Genomic DNA, 23,471 nt, shown 5'->3' with positions numbered 1-23,471 from the left:
TCCCGAGTAGCTGGGACTACAGGCGCCCGCCACCATGCTCGGCTAATTTTTTTGTGTTTTTAGTAGAGAGGGGGTTTCACCGTGTTAGCTAGGATGGTCTCGATCTCCTGATTCACCTGTCTCGGCCTCCCAAAGGGCTGGGATTACAGGCGTGAGCCTCCGCGCCCGGCCTTAAGAATAATTTCTAAGCAAAATCATCAATACAACCTATGTAAAGATGATTTTAATCATCATCAGAAACGTATTATGAGGCCAGAATTATGCACAGGTACCATTTAGTGATTAAACAACTGTAAACTAATATAAAATAAAGCACTATTTTACAAAGGAGAGTTCTAAAGTGTCATTCTTTTTCAGACAGTTTCCCACTGGAACAAGGCCTGCTTGTATCCTTCACTGGGCAAAACAAAGGAGATCCTGGCTCTCTCAAATGTTTGCACTCTTGATCCAAATTGAACAGTCCCATGATCTTCAGATTAATCCTGGGCTGTTCTGAGCCCAGCGACCAGTTTTCACACCATCTAAGAGAGTACTGCCACGTGGGTAACAGAAGGCCTGTTTTGTGAGCAAAATACATCCAATGTGGCATTAATGTTACCTCTACTGGCAAGGCCAACTCCACCCGGCTTTGTACTCAAGTATGTTGGGTTGTGTTGACATGTTAAAGAATCAAAACCCTCACACAGCGATGGCAGCACCTTTATGGAGACACTGGCTCTGAGGCAGGCACAGGAAGGGACGGCGCCCGTCAGGTATGTTAGCCAGCATCATTTTTAGGCCATGCCCTGCAATAGGAATAATTAAATGCTGACAATTAGGAGATGAAAGTGAAAAATACCACCCGTGTCACACACATGGTTGCACTGAATGAGAGAGATGACAGCTCCCAAAGAGGTCATTTACAAGGTAATTTAGTTCAACTTTATAATGTGTCTGAGAAGCATGCCTCACATTCCTATCATTATTTCTGTCACTGAGAACAGAATGATAGGTCGGTATGATAGGGACGAAAACAAACAAACAAGGGGTGTCAGGGATCTCGGCACCCCGGGAAGAATGAATTGGGCACTTTTCCCCTCGCACTGTCATTCTTTTCCTAGATCACGGCTGTGAACATCGTATGAGATGGTGGGAACAAAAACAACAGAAAACTGTTTCAGAACAGTCTGTCAAAAGCGTTGAGGGTTGATTTCAAAACTGTGTTGTATATAAGGTCTCTAAGAGATACTGATTTGATCTGATAATATCCATAGACCCTGATATTCCTGAAACTTGGTCCCAGCGTCACCAAGGCACAACTGGACCAAGGGCTCCCTGAGGACAAGGCAGAGGCCCTCACATGGCCAAGCTACGCTAAGGCCACAAACAGTGTGCACCAGTCAGAGTCTCATCACGTTTTCAGGCTGTATTGTTCTATTCACCAGTAAGCCCCAGGGTGAAATCCTCTACGCTAGTGGTGAGCAGGAGGCAAGCAAAACTCAAAGAGGGCTAAAATCACGGCCGGTCAACAAGATGAGCAGCTTGAATGAGGCAAAGGAGACTTCTGCCAAGGTTGGATGGAACATCTACTAAGGCACTGTAATACCAAAGAAGCAAAAGTGGCCTCACTGCTTCCCTGGGGAGTTGACACTCTAGGTCGAAGGCAGCATAGGAGTTGGAGAGGAAGGATTTGCATTAGGAGGTGTGTTTGTGCTTTTACAGAAAATACGTCTGCTCCAGTTTCCCAAGGAACTCCTTCTTAATTTTTTTTCCAGTTGGAAACAAACACACATTTTTGACTGGCTCATTCAGGGACAAATCATTAAAATGAACATATGTGCCTCAAATATCAACTCTGACTTGACTGCCAATTTTCAGAGACTCTGAGCAACGTGTCTGCCCTGATGATTTCCTTGGGTTGTTGGGTTCCAGACTCCTTCTACTTTATATCTACTTTACTTAGAGCAAATGCAAAGATTTCTTTAGTGTAGAAGGAAAACAAAGGTCACCCTATCAGTCCCCAAACCTTGAATCATCCCTCAACAACGGTAAGAATCTTAGCAGAATTCTACAATGAAACACAATTAAAAAAAAAAAAAAAACCACTCAGGAAAATATATTTATGATACTTTTACTTTTAAAAGAAGGTCTTAATCTTCTTTTTCAATCAGTATTAGACTTACTCTTTGGATCTGCCAGAGTCTCTCTCACTTTATCTCATGAGAAAATGTCTGGCGCTGGGGACTGGGAAGGAGCCTCTGGCTCTAGCCATGGTCAGTTATACTACTGCCACACTGTCTTTCCAGAGAACACTCTAGAAACTGCACGGTTCCCCTATTACTTATGTATCACACATCAGTGCTCCACACAGATGCCATCCTCATCACACAGCAACGCTCCGTACAGACGTGTCTGCTTCTGAGCTCTGTATTCATGCTGTGACCAATCTCTTAATTCCTCCACAAATTCCTGCTATTTTAGCAGTTTAATAAATTTGTAGGGCAAGTCCCTCTCCTTGTTATTCTTTTCCAAAATACCTTGGCTATTCTTTGACCTTTACTTTTTCATTAACTGCATCAGGATCCATGAAGAACCACGTGGGCATTCTGCTTGGAATTACATTGACTCTATGGTACATTTTAGGAAGAACTGGCTGTCTCCACAGTGTTAATTCTTCCTCTATATCAGCAATTGGCAAACTACGGCCTGCCGCCTCTTTTTGTAAATAAAGTTTTATTGGAACGCAAATACATCATTTAATTACATTTTATCTATGGCAGAGCTGAATAGCGGCAACAGAGACCATATGGCCCAGAGAGCCTAGAATATTTAACATTGTTAATATTTAGTTATAATACAGTTACATTATATTGTAGTATAATTTGATATAATACGTAATATATGGTCATTTATAGGAAAAGCTTACTGACCCCTGCTCTACATGGATGTAACAAATTCTCCATGAATTTGCTTTTACATTTCTTCTCAGTAGGTTTTGTAATTTTCTTTATACTGTACTGTTTATTTTTGTTAAGTTTATTTATTGATATTTGATATTCTTTGATACTGTTGTAATTATCTTAATTAAATGTTCTAGGTGTTTCTGGCTGGTGTAAAGAAATGCAACAGACTTTTGGATATCATTCTACTCACCCATCTTGCTAAACTCCTACTATTTGTAATAACTTACAAATTTTTTAATGTATGCAATGTCACCTGTAAATAATGGCAGCTTTATTTCTTTCCAATCTTTCTACTTCTACTTTTTTTCTTGCCTTATGGCACTGTTTAGGAACTCCTAATACAATGTTGAACAGAAGGATAGTGAATGCCTTGTGTTTGATTTTAAAGAAAATGATTCTAATGTTTATCTATTTATGATCACATTTACTTTAAGTTATTCTTTATCAAGTTGAGGAAGTTCCTGTCTCTAACTTACCGGGATTTTTAAACATGAAGGAACACTGACTTTTCTTAATATTTTTCTGAATCTACTGAGTTGGCCAAATGATTTTTCTCCTTAATCTGTTAAAGTAATGAATTATATAAATAAATTTCCTAGCATTAAAAATATTCTTAGACATTTCGACAGGGTCAACATATATTTTTTTAATTCATTGTTTTCCAATATTAAAAAACCTGCCAGGCGCAGTGGCTTATGCCTGTAATCCCAGCACTTTGGGAAGCTGACGCGGGTGGATCACCTGAGGTCAGGAGTTTGAGACCAGCCTGGCCAACATGGCGAAATCCTGTCTCTATTAAAACTACAAAAATTAGCTTAGTGTGGTGGTGCGCACCTGTAGCCCCAGCTACTTGGGAAGCTGAGGCAGGAGAATCGCTTGAATCTGGGAGGCAGAGGTTGCAGTGAGCCAAGACCATGCCACTGCACTCCAGCTTCGGTAACAGAGCAAAACACCGCCTCAAAAAACCAAACCAAACCAAACCAAAGAAAACTTTTGTACAATTCAACATGGTCAATATGTATTATCTTTTTAATACAGTGTTAGATTCTATTTACTAACATTTTTTAGTCAGGATTCTGGCATCTACATTCATAAATGAAACTGGCCTGGCCTGTGATTTTCCTTTTGATAGTATCTTTGTCTAGTGTTGGCTTTAGGGATGTTGATTACATAAAATTAGTTGTGGAAGTGTTCCCTCTTTTTCGAGTGCCTGGAGGAGTCTGTATAAAATTGAGATAATTTCTTCTTTGAAAGTGTGGTGGAATTTGCTTATAAAGCATCCAGAACTTATATTTTCTTTGTGGATAGATTTTTAATCACTACTACTACTTTTTCAAAAGAGTTATAGGATTTTCCAACCTTTTTATTCTTTCCAAACATCCATTCTAGTATATTTTCCTAGACGTATGTCCAAATTGTAGGCATATACTTTTGATGGTATTCAATTATTTTTTCCTGTCACTCAGGCTAAAGTTCAGTGGGGTGATCACAGTTCACTTCAACCTCAAACCTCTGGTGATCCTCTTGCCTCAGTCACCAGAATAGCCAAGACTATATAGGTATGTGCCACCATGCTCAGCTAACTTAACTTTTTTTTCCCCCCATGGGATCTTGTTATGTCACTCAGGCTGGTTTCAAACTCTTGGCCTCAAGCTGTCCTCCCACTCTGGTCTCCCAAAGCACTGGGAGTACGTGTGTGTGTGTGTGTGTGTGTGCGTGTATGCATTTATTTTTTAATTTTTCATAACTGATTGATAGGGTATCACCCTGTCATCTAGGCTGGAGTGCAGTGGTGCAATCACAACTCACTGCAGCCTTTACCTCCTGGGCTAAAGTGATCCTCCCACCTCAGCCTTCCAAGTAATTGGGACCAAGTAATTGGTGCATGCTACCATGCCTAGTGAATTTTTTTTTTAACTTTTTTTGTAGAGGCAAGGTCTCCCTATATTGCCCAGGCTGGTCTCCAACTCCTGGGGTCAAGTGATTCTCCCACCTCAGCTGTAATTATTTTTAAAATCTCACAATTACCTGTAGTTCTGTCCCTCATTACTTTTATAATATTCTTTATTTGTATATTCTCTTCATTAATTTTGCCAGAGCTTTGTCTGTTTTTCCTTCTGTTTTTTGCTCTACTGAGCTTCTCTCTATGTAATGGAGATTAGATAAGTCAAGAAAAATGAAATACGGTAACAAGCAATTTATGGATGAACCTTTGCATGATGATATTAAGTAAAAAACTTAAGTCCCATAGTTTTAGTAATTATTGATACCTAGAGATTTAGAATTTCATATCATGACACACTAGAAATGAACAACCAACCAAAGACACAAAGTTCTGTTTGCATCTATAGTTGTAAAACTCCAATTCAGCTTTCGAAGGCTTTGACTCAAAAAAGTCAAAGACTGTGATGCTTCTCCATGACATTAAAGTAGGTCAAAGTCAACCAAGAGTTTGAAATTATTGCTAATGTTGAGTTAAAAACTCGAGAGTAAAAATGATGGTTACTGAGGTTACAAACATAAGCGCAGTTCATTTCTGCTTATAATTCAATCTTCTATTTCATAAGACTACCTTCCACATGCTGTGACTCTACTCTCCTGTAGGCTCCTGCCCACAGCCCTCCACTGTCTGGAGCCCATCTGGACCTTTATTAATGGACAGTCCTGGGCCTCTCACCCCTATGAAGCTCCACTTCCCACTTTAAAAGCCAGTTCAAGTGCCAGCTCCTCCATGAAACCTCTCATGACCTCTCCAGGAAGCACTGCTCTCATGGACCTGAAGTGTCTGGCTCATCTCCTTTATGAAACCAGGGCAGTGTCTAATTATCCTGTATCCACTGCTGTGGCAAATGTAAGGCCTACCATTGAACTTCACATTAAGCAAATACTGAGGTCCTACTGAATGTGAAGGTTTCCTTCTATCAGGTGGGATAAGATACAGATATGAAATACGTTTTGTTGCTTAAAGTTTCTTTAAAGATTACTGGTGTCAGTTTGATTCTTGAAATTCATTCATTTAGTTTCTGAGTTCCATCTAGGATCAGTAGCTCCAGTCAGCTGAACGATTCAAACTTTCCTGATAGTACTATACACGACATGATCAAATAACAACTCTGGGTCAAAAATAGCAGTTTATATCATAGATAACATTTTCTGTTAGTTTCAGGAAGTGTCTAATCTATTTTATATTCCCATCCAAAGGGACTGAAAGAAAATGTTTTGGCATTTGTAATACTAGTATTTCAGCTATATGGAAAATTCTATTTGCTACTACATATGGATATGAATACACACTTTTAAACCAAAATATAAATTCTACTCTCGAGAAAGTCAATCAATTTCATATGTATGCAGATTCTTGAAAATTTCAGTAATATTTAGGTGTCAAAATAATGGAAATAGTTTCTTTAAAAACACTCTTGTGTTTTTTTTTTGTTTTTTTTTTTTTTTGTTTTTTTGAGACGGAGTCTCACTCTGTCGCCCAGGCTGAAGTGCAGTGGTGTGATCTCAGCTCACTGCACCCTCTGCCTCCCAGGTTTAAGAAATTCTCTGTCTCAGCCTCCCGAATAGCTGGGATTACAGGTGTGTGCCCATGCCCAGCTAATTTTTTTGTATTTTTAGTAGAGACTAGGTTTCAGCATCGTGGCCAGGATGGTCTTGAACTCCTAACCTCATGATCCACCCACCTCAGCCTCCCAAAGTGCTGGGATTACAGGCGTTAGCCACTGCACCCGGCCAAAAATACTCTATTTTGTAATAAGTGATTTCATCTTTTTTTGGTATAGCTATTTGTAGGGTGAAAGGTAAGGGAGAATGTCAATAAACAAAGTGTAATTTTTCTTTAAGATAAGAATGAAAGTGAAAATTTAGTAGCATTAAAATTAGCAATGTATTTCACAATTGATGTGGTTAATGAACCTTAAAAAGACATCCATAGAAAATCCAAACAAAATGTCTCACTTATGCCAAAAGTTATGCTGTATTTATTTGCCAAGTCTTACGTTGAGATTGAGAAAAATCTGGAGGAGAAATTATGACTACTTCCCACTTCCCCCTTGGCCACGCCCTCACTCTTACTGGCCACACCCATCCCCTGCTGCCACACCCACTTTCCCAGCTTCCTAGTTCCTTCAACATTTTCAGTTTGGGGAAAAAAAAGAAAAGGGCCTATAGCAGTGGGAAAAATGTGTTCCAAATGTGTTCCAAGCTGTAGTAAAACATCCAAAGACTTATGCGCAAAAAAGAAGCGTAAGTTGGGTACCTTCTACGTGGCATGCTTTAAAAAAGATGTAAGCCCCTCCGAGATGACAGACCCTGAGCTGTGTACCTGCTTCTCCGCTTGCTTCAGAAGCTTCTGGAACCTCTCGTCCTCCAGCACGCCTGGTGGAAGGTCAGTCTCTCCCTGAGCTTTCAGTTCCTCCAGCTTCTGCCTCAAGTCCCTCAGTGCCTGCAGCTCATCATTGAGGCGGCTCTGCCGGGTCAGGGATGCCTGAAGGTCCAGTTCTAAGTCTAGAGATGTCCGTACTGGGCATTCTTGTGCTGTTCTTCTAAGGACTGACTGGCAAACCGTCTGGATAGTTAGAAACAGAATGATGAACACCCTGGTTATACAGGCAGTGGTTACCCGCTTTCCCTCCTTCCTGGTGCATGATGGATGGTGCCTCCTTGTGCCCTAGAAGCCAGGGCCTAAGGGGCAGGAAAAACTTGCTCTGGCCCATGGCAGGTGAGTTGCAGAGACGTGCCTTACTTCCGGCAGAAGCCTGTCAAGGCCAGTGTGAGAGGTGCACATTTCTGTCCCCTGCTGGAGGGAGAGCAAAGAACCACAGAGGGAGGCTCCATCAGCATGGGCCCTGGGTGAGAGCAACATGGGGCAGGGCCTCCTGCCAACCTGCAGTGAACCAGTAGCTGGGCAAGAAATAAACCTTTATTGTTTTATACCGCAGAGATTTTTAAAGTTGTTACCATAGTACAGCCTGGCTTACTTAGCCTGACCAATTGATTACATGAAGCCTGCCTCATGTAATAAATAAATACATTGCAAGACACTTCTGTTTCCTCCATTTCAGGACATGTAACTCTTATCATATCCATGACAGTCGGTCTGAATATAGCTGGACAATGTTGCTAGGTTTTGACTCTCCAATCAGAATGCTTAAATTGAGTTGCCTTCCTTGATTTCCCATTGTGTGCTACTTACTTTCACCACTGAATCACCATGGCTCTTCCCAGGGGCAATCTTAACCCATTCATCAAGCAATAATTATTGAACATATATGAATAAACGTCTGCTGGGGCTGTGCAGGCAAAGTACTAGGAAGAGAAGACACAATCTCTGCCCTTGAAGACTTCGATTGCAGAATGACATGAGACCTTAAGCGAGAGGAAGCTGTGAGTGAGCGCAGGAGTGCACAGGGAGGCAGGGAAGAGGATGGATCACTCAGGGTCAGGGCCCATTCACTTGAGGAAGAGATTTTAAACAAGGCTGGGTGAGAGGTGAGACTGTACCAGCAGAGGGGAACAAGGAGGTATTTCTTGCCTAGATTACTGGCAGACAGAATGCAAAATAAGTGATTGCTAGTAAGAACTGTTACTATTTGATATGAGTGAGGAGGGACTCAAATTTGACAAGTACTTTAGTTTGAAGATCTGGAATAATGGTAGTGCTCATGCCAGATGGAAGGGAGGGGCCTGTCTGTCCCTATTCTGATTTCAGAGCCTTAGCCCAAGTCAGAATCACTCTTACTGTGTCCTCCTGTTCTTCCTCCACATCCAGTACATATTGCATGGTCTTGTGTAACATTCTTATTTTTAGGTTCCCTTTATTCAACCTCTACCCTCTCCTCTCTATTAATGCATTACTCAGTAAGAATCATCTAGACACACATCATCTTTGACTGTATTACTTACTGTTCAGAATTCAGAAATCTTTCCTAGCTGTCATGCACACAGAGCCTAAGGACTCCATATACAAGAGTCTGCTGGTAAATGTTTAATAACTGGCTCTCTCTAGGAGAGAAGAAAGCACTGATTTGCAGGGTTTGCCAGTTTCTATGTGGCAAATACTCCTACCATCACCATTTCAAGCTATAACTGTGATGTGTCACTGTCACTCTGATTTAACCGGCAAGAGACAAGCACAACTGACTCTCATGAGCCAGCATGAGGAGGGTGCAGCACACCACTGCCGGTGGGTACCCCTCTAACCTCATCACTCACACACTTGGTGCTTTGCTCTTCTATTCAGGCGAATCTTTTACTCATCTTTGCAGATACTTTTGTCCTCATACACCTCTATACCTTGTTCATGCTGTAATTCTTAAAGCAGAATACCATTCCTCACTTGTTCCTATCAAACCATATCTGTCTACTTTTAAAAACCATTTAAAACCATCTTCTACACATGCTTCAGGATTAACCTTTGTCTGTGTCAAGTAGTCCTGATAACTAAGTTTATCAGTAACCCAACCGTTTCTCAGCTCCTTGATTCATAAACACTTTTGGTTAATATTTATCTGAAGAGTGAAACTATCCCTGAGAGTATGTGCTGCTTAAGAAGGCAAGTGACTTAGAAAGGAGTTGAGAAGACTTTTCACACAAGATGATAAAAATTTGGGTGCTTTTAAAGCATAAAGTTTGGTAATCTGAAAAATCGACATCTCAGAATTTCCTGAAAATCATGACTGCTGAATAAATGCCAGCACATCTCGTCTGCCTCTAGAAAAATGAAATATGCTTTTACGCCTTTCAAGTAACCAGGAAGTTAAACCAGGGGCACCCACTGCTGCCTGGCCAGGCATCTCTTACTCTGCACATGGCGGCATGAGACCAGAGTGGCCCTGGTGATGACAATGCTTCTAATTTATTCTCCCCGCCTTCATGCCTGATCCTCCTATCCACAGTGCCAAAGCCGTTAGCAGAACCTGACAATCCTCATGCTCTGTGTGTCCCTACTCCAGTATCATTTTATGCCACCTACTCACAGCACCCAGTATCCATCACACCCCCACCCAGCCCCAAAGCTACCATTTTCTTCTTGAAATTTTATTCAAGTGTCGAGACCCCCCACCCCTGGCCAACTGAGTCTTTCTGACTCTCTCAATTAGATGGGCTCATTCCCTATCGTACCCGGCACAGCTGTGACAGTCCTGTGTGTGCTGCGTCCTCCTCTAGACCATGGACTCCTGAGGGTGCGAGCTCTTCGCCATCGACAGAGCTCAGCACATGTGGTGGTCTGTACTCACCAAACCACACATTTTAAGCCAAAATGATCACAGTAAACAAATATTTTCCTTTAGTATTTCAGCCGTTGGCAAGTAAACAGGCATTTCTGAACTACCTGAACAGTCCAACCTGTTAATTCACTTATTCTCTTAGACTTATCCTTAAAGCTCATGCAGAGACCCATGACCTCCAGGAAAATGCCACCTGAGCTGCCCACCCACATTAGTGTGAACTTTCTAAAGATACCTGTTTAAGCAAGTAACGAAAACTGTGTGTTCCTCCTTTACCAGCGTGTGTGTCCTTCAGAAAAGGTACCAGGTCTTACACCCCTTCCCACAATCGCTCAAGACCTGGACATGGTATGCAGCGTCATCGGAAATGTGTTCTACCATTGTCTGATACCCCTGCAGGCTCAGCAGGCCCCTTTTCCAGAGATACTGAAACTGCATTTCCAGTCTTAACCATCACAGGTTCCACACCAATGATGAATAAATGCCCTCACAACCCCCCATCTCCACAGCAGCCACGGCATCTGCGTCTCTGTGTATCCCAGTGGCTGCATTCAGTAGGCCCAAGTGCATGGAGCACTGACATTCATTTCGTGGTTCTGGAGTTTGTGCTGCACAAGTCACAATTCTGGACTGGTCCAGGGACAGTGGGACGTGGCTGAGGGAATACATACCCTTTTGACCCTCAAACTGCGGCGTTCGGTGGAGTTTCTCACGAACAGTGATTTTTTAGCCAGGGTTGAACTGTCACTGTCACTCCGATTTAACTGGCAACAAAAGATTTAAAAAAAAAATCACTGCATATCAAACAGAGTGCAAGCAGAAGTTTGGGATTGAGACATTTACCAAGTAAAGCAGGTAGCGATAGTTAAGAGTTTATTTTTTTAAGACAATCCCCTCAAATAAGTTTTTCCTGTTCTGTTTCGTTAAATAACTTCATTTTGTTAAATTATTTATTTATGTATTTTTTTTTTTTGAGACAGAGTCTCACTCTGTCACCCAGGCTGGAGTGCAGTGGCATGATCTCGGCTCACTGTAACCTCTGCCACCCAGGTTCACACAATTCTCCTGCCTCAGCCTCCCTAGTAACTGGGATTACAGGCACACGCCACCACGCCCAGCTAATTTTTGTATTTTTAGTAGGGATGGGGTTTCACCATGTTGGCCAGGCTGGTCTCGAACTTCTGACCTCAGGTGATTCGCTCCCCTCAGGCTCCCAAAGTGTTGGGATTACAGTCATGAGCCACCATGCCTGGAAATAATTTAAATAGCTGCCTTTTGGTAGTGGCTATCAAAAATCATATGTTTAAGCTACTTATATATTTTTTTAAATAAAATTATCCTTTGTATTTTTAGCTAATACATGATATTTGTTTCTTTAAAGAAAGGTCTGCACAAAGCACTGAGCTCAAGGTCAGAGTTGAGACAGTCTGTGCTATCTAGAATGCTCTCAGCCCATATAGCCCATGCCCACTGTCTCCTCTGCTTCAAATCTTTACTGAAATGCAGCCTGCTCTGAATCCTGCGTATTACCCCCAACCCCCTGCACTACTGTTGTCCATAGCATTGATCCCCTTCCAAGATACTTCACAGCTTGTTCATCATATTTACTGCTTGTGGTCTGGCTCGATTCACAGGAACGTAAACTCTACAATGGCAGGGCCCTGAGTCTCTTGTTTCTAAATGAATCCCAGGTATCTAGGAAAGTGCTTAAAAGCAGGTGCTTAATAAAAACATGTTGAACTGAATGAATAAATTTAGAATTTAAAAAGGGATTTCTAACCCAGTTTATAATATTATGTCTGTCTTACTAGATAAATCAGAAATACTTCTAGAAGTAGAATTTGGCAAATTGATAACAAATCTCATAATTTTCTTCACAGAACTATGGATGTGATCAGTGTTTATAAGCATTATTAAAAGAGGATTTTTGCTCTAAAATGCAATTCACAATTCTCAGTTCAACAAGACTAACATGGTTTGAAGGACACAAGATATAGAATAGAAATATACAGACCACATATATCTCAAAAAACCACTTTATGTTTCTAAATACAGACTGAAGTCCAAATAACGTATGAATACTTGGCACTCCGATCCTTAAACTTTGCTTACTTGCCAAATAAGTCACACTGCAACCAAGGAGACATTAAATTTGACAGCAAAACAAACAAACTGAAAAGGACCATAAGCATGTGATATTCTACATCTATTTTATAGCATTTCTAGCATTTGTAGTTGTCATGTGAAGACTCCCAGTGCACACTCTTCTCCTTTGCAGGCCATTCCCTACCAGCAGGGAAGAAGTTGCAGTCCCAGAGCCTCGCCGCGAGCGCCGCCACCTTACCCTGCAGATGTACTGGCTCCGCTCTCCGGGAGAAAAGGTCTGTGAGCGCACTATCACGCTGCTCCTCACAAAGGGATGCTGTCTAGAGCTCAGGCTGCTGCGCTCTTTGGGGCGAACTGCCATATTGTCATTAGCGACTTCATCAGTGTTTGTCTCTTTGTCAACCTATAAGAGAAGTTAACAGCTTGTCAGGAGCTGAAAGATGTGTAAACATTATGCTCCTTTCTTCTAAGAAAGAAAAAATATCTAATGTTACAACAGAGACTCATGGAGCACTATGGCCACTACTAAGAGAAAGGCTTTGCATTACAGACTATAGTACTTCTGAAGTACTTCTGGGGAGAATTTCTCTTCAGTTTTCTACCAAGAGTGGCTTTGTGCTAAGTTCTTAGGAAGTTCTGCACAGCGGGCAGTGTGAGTTCTTGGGAAGTTCTGCACGGCAGGCACTGTGGTATCTGTCCAACAAGCACCATAAATAGAGGTGCTGCCTCCACAAGGTCGAACATTAGAATGAAGGTTTAGATTTAAAATGATTTGATAAAGAATCCTATTTGGGTATATATCATCATTAAACTTTATTCAACTTTCTGATTACACTTTTTCCAAATAAATGATAAAGATAATTAAATATAAGAAAATGAAATATACCACAAACTTGTAGGTTTAAATAGAATATGCAATTATACATGTATAAACATAACTGTTGTGAAGTTGAGTTGTATTTTTACTGGATCTTTAGAAATGTAACAAAAATAAAACTTAAGTAAAAATGGAAGTTTCTCAAAATACAAACTCAGTAGGCATAGGCAGATGTCTGTTTTTTATCTTATAGGTATAATTTGATTCCAAACCTGCCTCTTGATGAAAGTTTGCTCCTTTGAGAAAGGAAGTTCTTAGGGCATAATATTATTTTCTCAGGAATACAAAATTATAATTTTCTAAACTCTATTACTAATATCCCCAGTGTGTGGGCATCCTCAAAGCTTGAAAATATTTTCCCCATATGGGGTTGAGAGTCTCAATACATCTCTCACTTAACTAGCAAAGTTACCTGTTTAATAACTTGGCTAGCACTTGTGCCTAAACTAAGTCACCTGTCACCTTTCCAATCAGGGCATCGCCTAACCAAAATGAACTTTAAATGTTTACTTCATGTTTGAAATGGAAATAAAGCTTGCTACATATACGGAACTTGACACAAGACACCCTGTTATTATCCAAGGAATTCAGAAAATACTTTTAATATTCACAGAGTATTTATAGAGATTTAAAGTAGCTAGAACTATTTCTCTTCTTATATATTCTCCAAATATAAGTGGAGAATATTTTGGGCCCATTTTAAAACTTTAAAGCATTTATGATGCTTCTCAGAGCCTGTTCCCACACACGCCTTTCACGATCAGCTTTTGGCACAAAATCCTGACACGGAACTTACACCTAAGGAGACAGGCACACATCTCCCTAGTCCACATGGTGCCTGTGAGGCATCAGTTTTAAGACAGAACAGTGGAATAGTCACCAGTGTTGGTATTCCAGTAGGTGGCTGACTTCTGAGGTCTTTGGCACAGTTGTTTTCTTTCCTGTTCCCGTCTTCGTTCATCTCAGGCACACTAGGGCATGAACTTAAACCTTCTGTACAGTTACTGTCCTCTGGCAGTTTAACTTCAGCCTCTTTTTCAGCCACAATTTTGTTAGAGGCCTCTCTCAGCATTGTTAGCCTATGGTAAAACAAAAACAAAACACACTTTTGGTAGGCAGGCATGCTCCATGAACACGCAGCCTGGGCATGCTAAGTTGTTATCTGGGAAATGAACAGACTCACATATAATGAGCCAAGCCATTTCTTTGGCTGGGGTTTTTAACTAAATGTCTCATAAAAAATAAAATCCTCACTTCACCCTCTAGTAACCTGTAGCAAAATCACCATAATGTGGTATTAAAAAGTTAAACTCATGAAATTTAACCTAATTTCTAGATATTAAAATAGACATATTCTGAAAATTACACATAGAGTTTAATGTTTGTTAGCATTTAAAAATATTGACACTCACTATAAAATAACTTGGTATTCGTTGTTCATTTATTGTACAATTAATCATATAATAGAATGGAGTTACTCTCAGCTAAGAGTGAATAAACAAGTAAGGATTTTAAATGCTCATTTTATTGAATGTGCTCGCGGTCTAGCAGGGAGAATCCTATGTTAAGCAAGTTTTTCTTCTAAACTAGCAGAAGACTCATTTTTAACAAAAGCCCTGGCACGGGCTGAAGTGGCATTGTAAGTGGTGTAAGTGGTGCTCCAGAAGATAAATACCGCTTATATGGAATATATAAAGCAGGAGTACTAGGATGGTTTAGAACATCTCATACTTTGTTGAGTTTCATGTTCTCCGAACGCAAACATTCTTTCCATTGATAACTAAATGTTCAGCTTTAATTTGACTGCTGACATAACGACAAACTGGCACAGACTAGTTAATAAATGTCTAGCCATGAAGTGAACATAAGGGGAACCATTAATGACTACTATGAGTTATAAATTTCTTTGTTTACATAGTAAGTGTACTGTTTGGAAATATGTGTGAAACAAATTGTATTTTACATATATGAGAATTACTATTTAAAGATACTATAATGAACCTTATAATCACTCTCATATTTTCATATTTATTTGTTTTGCAGTGCTGTGACTTTTATTCACTATGAAGGACTTTTGATAAAGACAAAGTATATCTATATCTTTTTACATCACAGTAGAAAGCTATTCCTTCCAAATGTCCATGACTGCGTTATTTATGATATACCTTGTCACTCTAAGTTTCTAAAAAGTTTTCTATATACACACATACAAATGCATGCTATGTATATGCACATGTGTTAACAGTAGTTCAACTGAACATAACAGTCTAAACAACTATATATCAAAAATTAACTCAAATGATTTTACATATATATTTAATGAGTGAAATATTCACTCAAATTTGTTTTAAGAGAAAACAGTACAATCCAGGAAGGATAGCTCTTTATATATATATGAACCTGGACAAAAACTGTAATAACTTCCCTCTCTGCCCCCCTTTTTAAAGGATTGGGTATGGATAAAGGGAAGGACACGGAAAGAGAAGGTAAGAGTGGTAACAGAGAAATGAGTACTCAGAAGTTGTTTTTTAAATACCTGCTTTGTCTTCCTAGAGCCTAAATGGTACTTACAGGTAGTTAAAAGAAAAATAGAGTCACTTTTAAAATTATAACTCTACAATAAGCTACCATATCTATCAAAATCAAGTTTAGACTTAAAAAAAAAAAAAGCTCAGAAAATAGTGTTTTAAAATTACTCGAAACAAGAACAAAGAATCTGGCTAATGTTTTAACTTTGCCCACAATCTTGCCGTTACTTCCTTAACTCTCTAATGACCAAGGAAAGACTTTTCCTAGCATAGCTTCCTGAAGGTGCAGTGCATTCCATAATTCTGGAATAAAACATGAGCCTACAAAGGTTTCATCGTAAGATGTGTAAACACATCATCTTTGAGTTTCCCAATAGCAAAAGGAAATAACTGTTTAACCAGTCTCCATCTGGACCCCTTTGCTCTTCTTGTCCTGATTCTTCTTCTTCTTCTTCTTCTTGTGCTAATTCTTGTTCCACAGCTAACAACTCAGCTGATGTTCTTGCAAGTAAGGCTGACACTGCATCCTGGAGAATGGAAAGCATATGGCAATTAACATCATATCCTTGAAGAAATGATTTAACAACTCATCAGATGGGAATTTACACTACTATCTGTAAAGAAGATTCAACTCTCCTGCTGAAAACAAATATGAAAGCTGAATAAAATAGAACTCAAAACAAGCAAAACCTCTCAGCTGTTTTAAAGCAATGAAGAGCAACAAAGGCAATCAGGACTAGAGGGCCAAGATCCCAGGCAGAACAGAAATATAATAAGGTGAGCCATTGTCACTCTTTTCCCTTAGGGTATTTGTCAATTCTAGTGGTGAGGTACACAGGCTAAACAGACTGTGGCTGCCTAGAACAGTGACAATGTCAGTAGGATGGGAAGACTAAAATTGAGTTCAGGACTACCAAGGCAGTCAACCCACAAGAGGTTAGAGAAAATGAACTGTAAAGTGAGCTCAATATTCTGCATGATATTCCTGTCATGGCATTTGCCATTCCTAAGCTGCCTATATGCAGAGCAAGAAGCTGAGAAACAAAGCAAAAAAACAAAAAAAAATCTGCTAAAATAGTAAGCAGATATTTCCATTGTGCCATACAGTCTTATGGAGAGCAAAACTGGAATTCAGGTCCCCACATAATTCAGGTAAGCTACCCATATTGTCATTTGCCTTTCAGAAGAATATAAAATCCTCTCTGGAGGAAGATATCAGTCAGTTATCCTCATACGTAATATCCAGTATTTCATTAGGACCTAAAGAGTGAAAGTCAAGAGAAACGATAGCCAAATAAGGCAGACCCACAGATGATCCATACACTACTGGCACTGAGAAAAACATTTAAGTTTTTATGAATAATATGCTCAAAAAATTGAATGAAATGATAAAGAATTTCAGTGGTATAAACAAAAAGAAAATCACATTAGCATATCAGAGTGAAACTGCTGAAGAATCTTACAAGCAGTAAAAGAAATAATGCTATATGACCCAACCATTAAGTCGTCCTCCAAAAGCTCCACGGAATCAATGGAAGCTAGATGACAATAAAATGATATTTTTAACATGTTCAAAGAAATAACTGCAGACCTAGAATTCTGAATATGCAGCAAAAAAACCATCCTTCACAAATGAAGTTGAAATAGATACTAACAGGTCTATAGTAAAAGAAATATTAAAGGGAATTCTTTGAGCAGAAGCAAAATGTCTCAAATGGAAGCACAATAATGCAGAAGGAAATAAAATATAACAAAAGGGTAAAAATGTGAGGAAATCTGAATGAATACTAATTGTCAATGAAACAATAATAATATCTTGTGAGATTCAAAATATATGACAATAATAGCAGAGAAGGAGGAAAGGGTATAAAATGGAGTTAAAGTCTTTGAAAATCTTTGCATTGTCTGGGAAAAAGTAAAGGAATTGATTTATGGTAGTTTTTAATAAGTTAAGAACTCATGCTATAATCTCCAGAGAAACTGCAAAAAATAAAAGACTGTAGATCTAGTAGACGGAAAAATGAAAATTTAAAAATAATTCAAAACAAGGAAAGAAAAAGAATAAAGATGGAATTAAAAGAAAACAAATAGGAAGATAATAGGATCAAACCCAAATATATCAATAATAGCATTAAAAGTAAGTGAGCTAAATATTTCAATTAAAAGATGAAGATTTTAAGACTGGATAATAAATCAAAACCAAATACATATTGCTTATAAGTAGAATACTTTAAATACAGTATTTTAGAAAGGTTGAAAGTAAAAGGATGAAAAAAGATCAACCACGCAAACACTAACCCAAGAAGGCTGATATGTAGCTTTACTAACACCAGACAAAGTAGATTTTAAAACAAGAGGTATTGCTAGAGATAAAAAGGAACACTTCATAATGATAAAAGGTTCAGTTGAACAGAAAGATGCAATGCAATGCTAAAGGTAAATGCTAAATATACTTTACCTAATAACAGACTCAAAAAGCAATACTTACACGTCTAAATAGACTGAAGTACAGAGATAGAATCTGTAAACAAAAACTTACACACACAAAAAAGTACAGGACTGGATGGCTTCACCTGTGAATTCTATGAAACATTTACAGAAGAATTAATACAAATTATTCTCAAACTCTTCCAAAAGGTAGAATGCTTTCTAATTGATACTATGAGGCCAGAATTAGCCTGATAAAAACCAAAGCTATCACAAGAAAACTATGAATACAGACACAAAAATCCTCAATGGAATATTAGCAAACTGAGTCCAACAACATACAAAGGATCTACACTATGACCAAGTGAGATTTATCCTAGGAATGCAGGGTTGGTTTACCACTTGAAAATCAATTAATACATTATATCAATTGAATAAAGAACAAAAACCACATGACCATCTCAAGAGATGCAACAAAGGCATTTTACAAATCCAACAGCCTTTAATGATGAAAAGCAGTCAACAAACTTGGAAAAGAACTTTTCCTCATTCTGATAAAGGACATCTATGAAAAAGCCATGGCCAAATTCATACTTAATGGTGAAAGGCTGAATGCTTTTCCACTAAGATCAGGACTGAGACAAGGATGTCTGCTCTTACTACTTCTTTCAATATTGTTTGGGAAGTTCTAGCCAGGCAAATAGGCAAAAAAAAAAAAAAAAAAAAAAAAAAAAAATAAAAGGCATATGACTGGAAAGGAAGAAGTAAAATCACCTCTATTTGCAAACAATATGATCTTATAGAAAATCTAATGGAATCCACTAAAAAAACTACTAGAATTAATAAATGAGTTCAGTAAGGTTGCAGGATACAAGACAAATAAAATCAACTGTGCAACAATTAAAAATGCAACTGAGAAAACAGTTCCACAGTGGCTGGGGAGAGTAGGGAGGGTGAGGAGGAAAAGGGAAAGGTTATTCAATGGGAACATCAAGTTACATTTAGAGAGGCAGAATAAGTTCTGCTGTTCTAATGTCCAGTAAGGTGACTGTAATTAACAACATTGTATTATATACTTCAAAACAGCTACAAGAAAGGATTTTGAATGGTCTCATCGCAAAGAAATGATAAAAGTTTCAGGTGATGGATTTGTTAATTTACCCTGATTGATCATTACATAATGAATACATGTACTGAAACATCACACTCTTTCAGTGGGTCCTCAAACTTTGTTTTAAATGATTAAAACATTTACATGATGAAATATCTGATATAATTTATTGATTTTCAAGTGTTAAACCAACCTTGCATTCCTAGGACAAATCTCACTTGGTCATGTATAGATCTTTTTTATGCTGTTGTATGGGGCCATGATGAACAAAACTTTTAAAAGCCTGGTTCCATTCACAATAGCATCAGAAAGAATAAAATACTTAGAAATAAATTTAACAAAAGAAGTCGCACACTGATCCTTTTGTAGTTCCTAAGTGTGATGATTAGGTTTTCATGCTCATGTGTGACATATGCCTCCTTCAAATCTCATTAGGACATCAGCACATTACCCATCTGACATAAAAAGAAAAAAGAAAAATGAAAGAAATGCAAACTTTGACTCTGAAACTATGAAATATTATTGAAAGAAATTAAAGACCTAAATAAATGGAAATATATCCTATGTTCATGGATCAGAAGACTTAGAACTGTTATGATGACAGTATCTTCCAAACTGACCTACAGGTCCAATTCTACCCCTGTGAAAATCCTGGCTATCTTTTTTTGCAGAATTTAGTAAACTGATACTAAAACTCTTACGGAAATGCAAGGGACTCTGAATAGCCAAAATAATCTTTAAAAAGAAAAACAAAGTTGGAAGACCCACACTTCCTGATCTCAAAATGACTACAAAGCTATAGTAATCAAGGCAGTGTGGTACTAGCTTAAGTACAGACATACAGATTAATGAACAGGATTGAGAGTCCAGAAATATAAACCCTCACACTTGATTTTCAACAAGGGTGCCAAGATAATTCAAGGGGAAAGAACAGTTTTTGCAATAAATGGTGCTGCGACAACTGCATATCCACATACAAAAAGACGAAACTGGATCCACATTAACGACTCAAATGAATCAGAGACCTAAATATAGGACTTTAAAACTCTCAGAAAAAGACCCAGGGGTAAATCTTTGTGGTATTAGTTTAGGCAAAGCAGTCTTAGTTATGATACCAAAAGTACAAGGATTTTAAAAAAATTGATAAACTGGACTTTTAGGAAAATTAAAAACTTTTGTGCCATAAATAAAACCATCAAGAAAGTGAGAAGACAATCCACAGAATGAGAGAAAATATCTGCAAATCATTTATCTGATAAGGGGTTTGTATCAAGAATAGGTAAGGAACTCTTATAACTCAATAATAAAAAGATAAACAGACTGGACGTGGTGGCTCACGTCTGTAATCCCAGCACTTTGGGAGGCGAGGTGGGCAGATCACCTGAGGTCGGGAGTTCAAGACCGGCCTGACCAACATGGGGAAACCCTATCTCTACTAAAAATACAAAATTAGCTGGGCATGGTGGTGCATGCCTGTAATGCCAGCTAATCCCAGCTACTCGGGAGGCTGAGGCAGGAGAATAACTTGAACCTGGGAGGGGGTGGTTGTGGTTAGCCGAGATTGTGCCATTGTACTCCAGCCTGGGCGATAAGAACAAAACTCCATCTCAAAAGAAAATAACAATAAATTAAAAATAAATAAATAAACAATACCTTTTAAAAATAGACAAAGATTCTGAAAAGACATTTCTCAAAAAAAAAAAAAAGATATACTAATGGCCAATAAGCCTATGATGCTCACCATCATTAGTCATTAGGGAAATGTCAATCAAAGCTACAGTAAAACACCACTTCACACCCACAAGAATGGCCAGAATCAGAAAGACAGATAGCACATGGCAAGGGAGAAAGTGGAAACCTCATACACTGCTAGTGGGAATGCAAAATGGTGCAAACACCTAGGAACAGTTTGGCCATTCCTCAAAATATTACACACAGAGCGACTATACAACCCAACAATTCTACTCACATGTACATACCCAGGAGAAATGAAAACATACGTCCACAAAAACACTTGTATACAAGTGTTCATAGCTGCATTTTTCATAATAGCCAAAAAGTGGAAACAACCCAAATGCCCATCAGCTGATGGACAGATAAAATGTGGTACATCCACAATAGAATATTATGTGTGAATAAAAAGGAATAAAATACTAATACTGCAACACCATGGAGGTACCTTGAAAATATTATGCTAAGTGAAAGATGACACAAGAGAACAAATATTGTATTATTCCACTTACATGAAATGTGCAGAAGAAGCAAATTCAGAGACAGGGATTAGTGGTTGCCTTGTAGCAGAGATTAGTGGTTGCCTTGGGGGAAAGAGGTTAGGGAGAACTGGGAGTCCCTGCTCGTGCACACAGGGCTTCTTTGGTGATGATGTCAATGTTCTAATATTAGACTGTAATGTTGGTTGCATGCACAACTCTGTGAATATCCTAAAAACCACTGAATTGGGTGCTTCAAATGGATAAACTGTCACACTTTAAATGGATGAAATGTATGACATATGAATTATATTGTAATAAAGCTATTTTTAAGAACTTACATAAAGTGTGACCATTATAAAAGCATTCTTAAGGATAAAAAACTCTATTTCGCCATCTTGTATGCATTGTTTAGTGTCTACCACAAGCCTGGGCATGTGATCTAAGATGTACCATGATGTTTGTTTCCCTTTCACCCCCACTACAGTGTCTACTATAGTGTCTCACACACAGTAGATGATCAATAAAACACTGTTGTTTAATTATCTGACTTTTGCTTAGGAAATGCCTTCCTCATAATCTAAAATAAACTTGAATTCAATAACAATATCCACAAATGCCAAATTCGTGATGAACGGCCTCACAAAAGGCCCCTTTGTAAGTTTTTTTGAAGTACTGTATTGAAGTATGGTTGCTCGCTACAACCCACCCCCCATTTTTTTGAGACAGGGTCTCTTTCTGTCTTCCAGGCTGGAATACAGTGGCGTGATCATGGCTCACTCCAGCTTCAACTTCCAAGGGTCAATCGATCCACCCACCTCACCTTCCCCAGGAGTTAGGACTTCAGGCGTGCACCACTGCACCCAGCTAATTTTTTTGTTATTTTTGTAGACGGGATCTCGCCATGTTGCCCATGCTGGTCTTGAACTCCTGAGCAATTCACCTGTCTCAGCCTCCCAAAGTGCTGGGATTACAGGCCTGAGCCACCATGTCTGGTCCTTACAAAAGTATTTAATAGAAAATATTTATGGCTATTGATGTTACAAATGAAAAGCTAACACACTGTTTTGGCTTAATAATTTCAAATTTGCAAAATATAAAAGTGCCAAATGTATAACCTGACAGTGGAATCAAACAATGTGAACACGATGCATGGAAAGTATATATTTAAATTAAAAGGTTTTTTCCATGATCACTTAAAACCAGTGAAGCCTCTATGTCAAAGTTTATTTTTATAAGGAAGTGTGAGCAGAAAAAAGTGCTCCTTTTACAAACCATATATGAAACAAAGCCAAAGCTGGAAATTAACTTTCTTTTTTTATAGGAAGCTGGGAAAAACAAAGTTGTGAAAGGAGAAAAGGAAGGATAGTGAAAGTGATAAAAGCATGTTTTTTTTCACTGGTCTCGTAGCATTCCATATTTCATATTACTTTCATATTATGTATGTATTTCACATTACTTTTGTATTATTCTCTAATTTTGACTCACCAAGTCTATAGAATCTCCTAAAGGCTGGTTTGGTTGAAATACAGAGTCCTCATTTTCTTCATTCTTTTTGCAAGGCATTTGCTTGGAAGGAAGCAAGTTATACCATAGAGTGAAAACCTCACTGGAAAATGGTAAATCTGCCAGGCTGATCTGAGTTCCAGCCTATGTAAGTGAAAGAAAACAAAGAAAAAAAATAAAGAGGAGAGAAAATAAAATGTTTAAGTTAGTATTTGTTCTGATAAAGATTATTGAATGAGCTTGTTTTAGGGTAAAAAAAAATGCAATTCTCCTGACATAAAGCATTGCTGGATTTTTTAAAACATGGGGGTATGTTATATTTTCAGCTGTGACTAAATAAGAAATAACCCCCCACCTAAAAGTTAATCCTGGGATTAGTTTGTGAGATACCATTTTGCAAAGACCTAATGACTAAGCATGCTCTTTATGTAAATGTGAAATTATTATTATTATTTTTGAGATACAATCTTGCTCTGCCTCCCAGGCTGGAGTGCAGTGATGCGATCTCAGCTCACTGCAACCTCCACCTCCT

The 23,471-nt window shown here is 38.6% G+C and overlaps 1 protein-coding gene across 1 annotated transcript in view; it reads right to left on the bottom strand.

The window, feature by feature from the left end:
- The window catches only part of WWC2 (WW and C2 domain containing 2), a 125,810-nt gene that overhangs the window by 24,761 nt on the left and 77,578 nt on the right, over positions 1–23,471 (bottom strand). The window contains exons 15-20 of the mRNA XM_012000136.1: positions 22,922–23,083; positions 16,085–16,212; positions 14,038–14,236; positions 12,519–12,683; positions 10,846–10,938; positions 7,270–7,512 (exon numbers count right to left, since the gene is read on the bottom strand). Coding sequence (XP_011855526.1) covers positions 7,270–7,512; positions 10,846–10,938; positions 12,519–12,683; positions 14,038–14,236; positions 16,085–16,212; positions 22,922–23,083 — 990 coding nt within the window. The remainder of the gene's footprint in view (positions 1–7,269; positions 7,513–10,845; positions 10,939–12,518; positions 12,684–14,037; positions 14,237–16,084; positions 16,213–22,921; positions 23,084–23,471) is intronic.

The sequence above is a fragment of the Mandrillus leucophaeus genome, unplaced genomic scaffold (assembly GCF_000951045.1).
Source record: "Mandrillus leucophaeus isolate KB7577 unplaced genomic scaffold, Mleu.le_1.0 Scaffold62, whole genome shotgun sequence".
Taxonomy (NCBI): domain Eukaryota; kingdom Metazoa; phylum Chordata; class Mammalia; order Primates; family Cercopithecidae; genus Mandrillus; species Mandrillus leucophaeus.
This window is presented reverse-complemented; position numbering and strand designations above follow the sequence as displayed.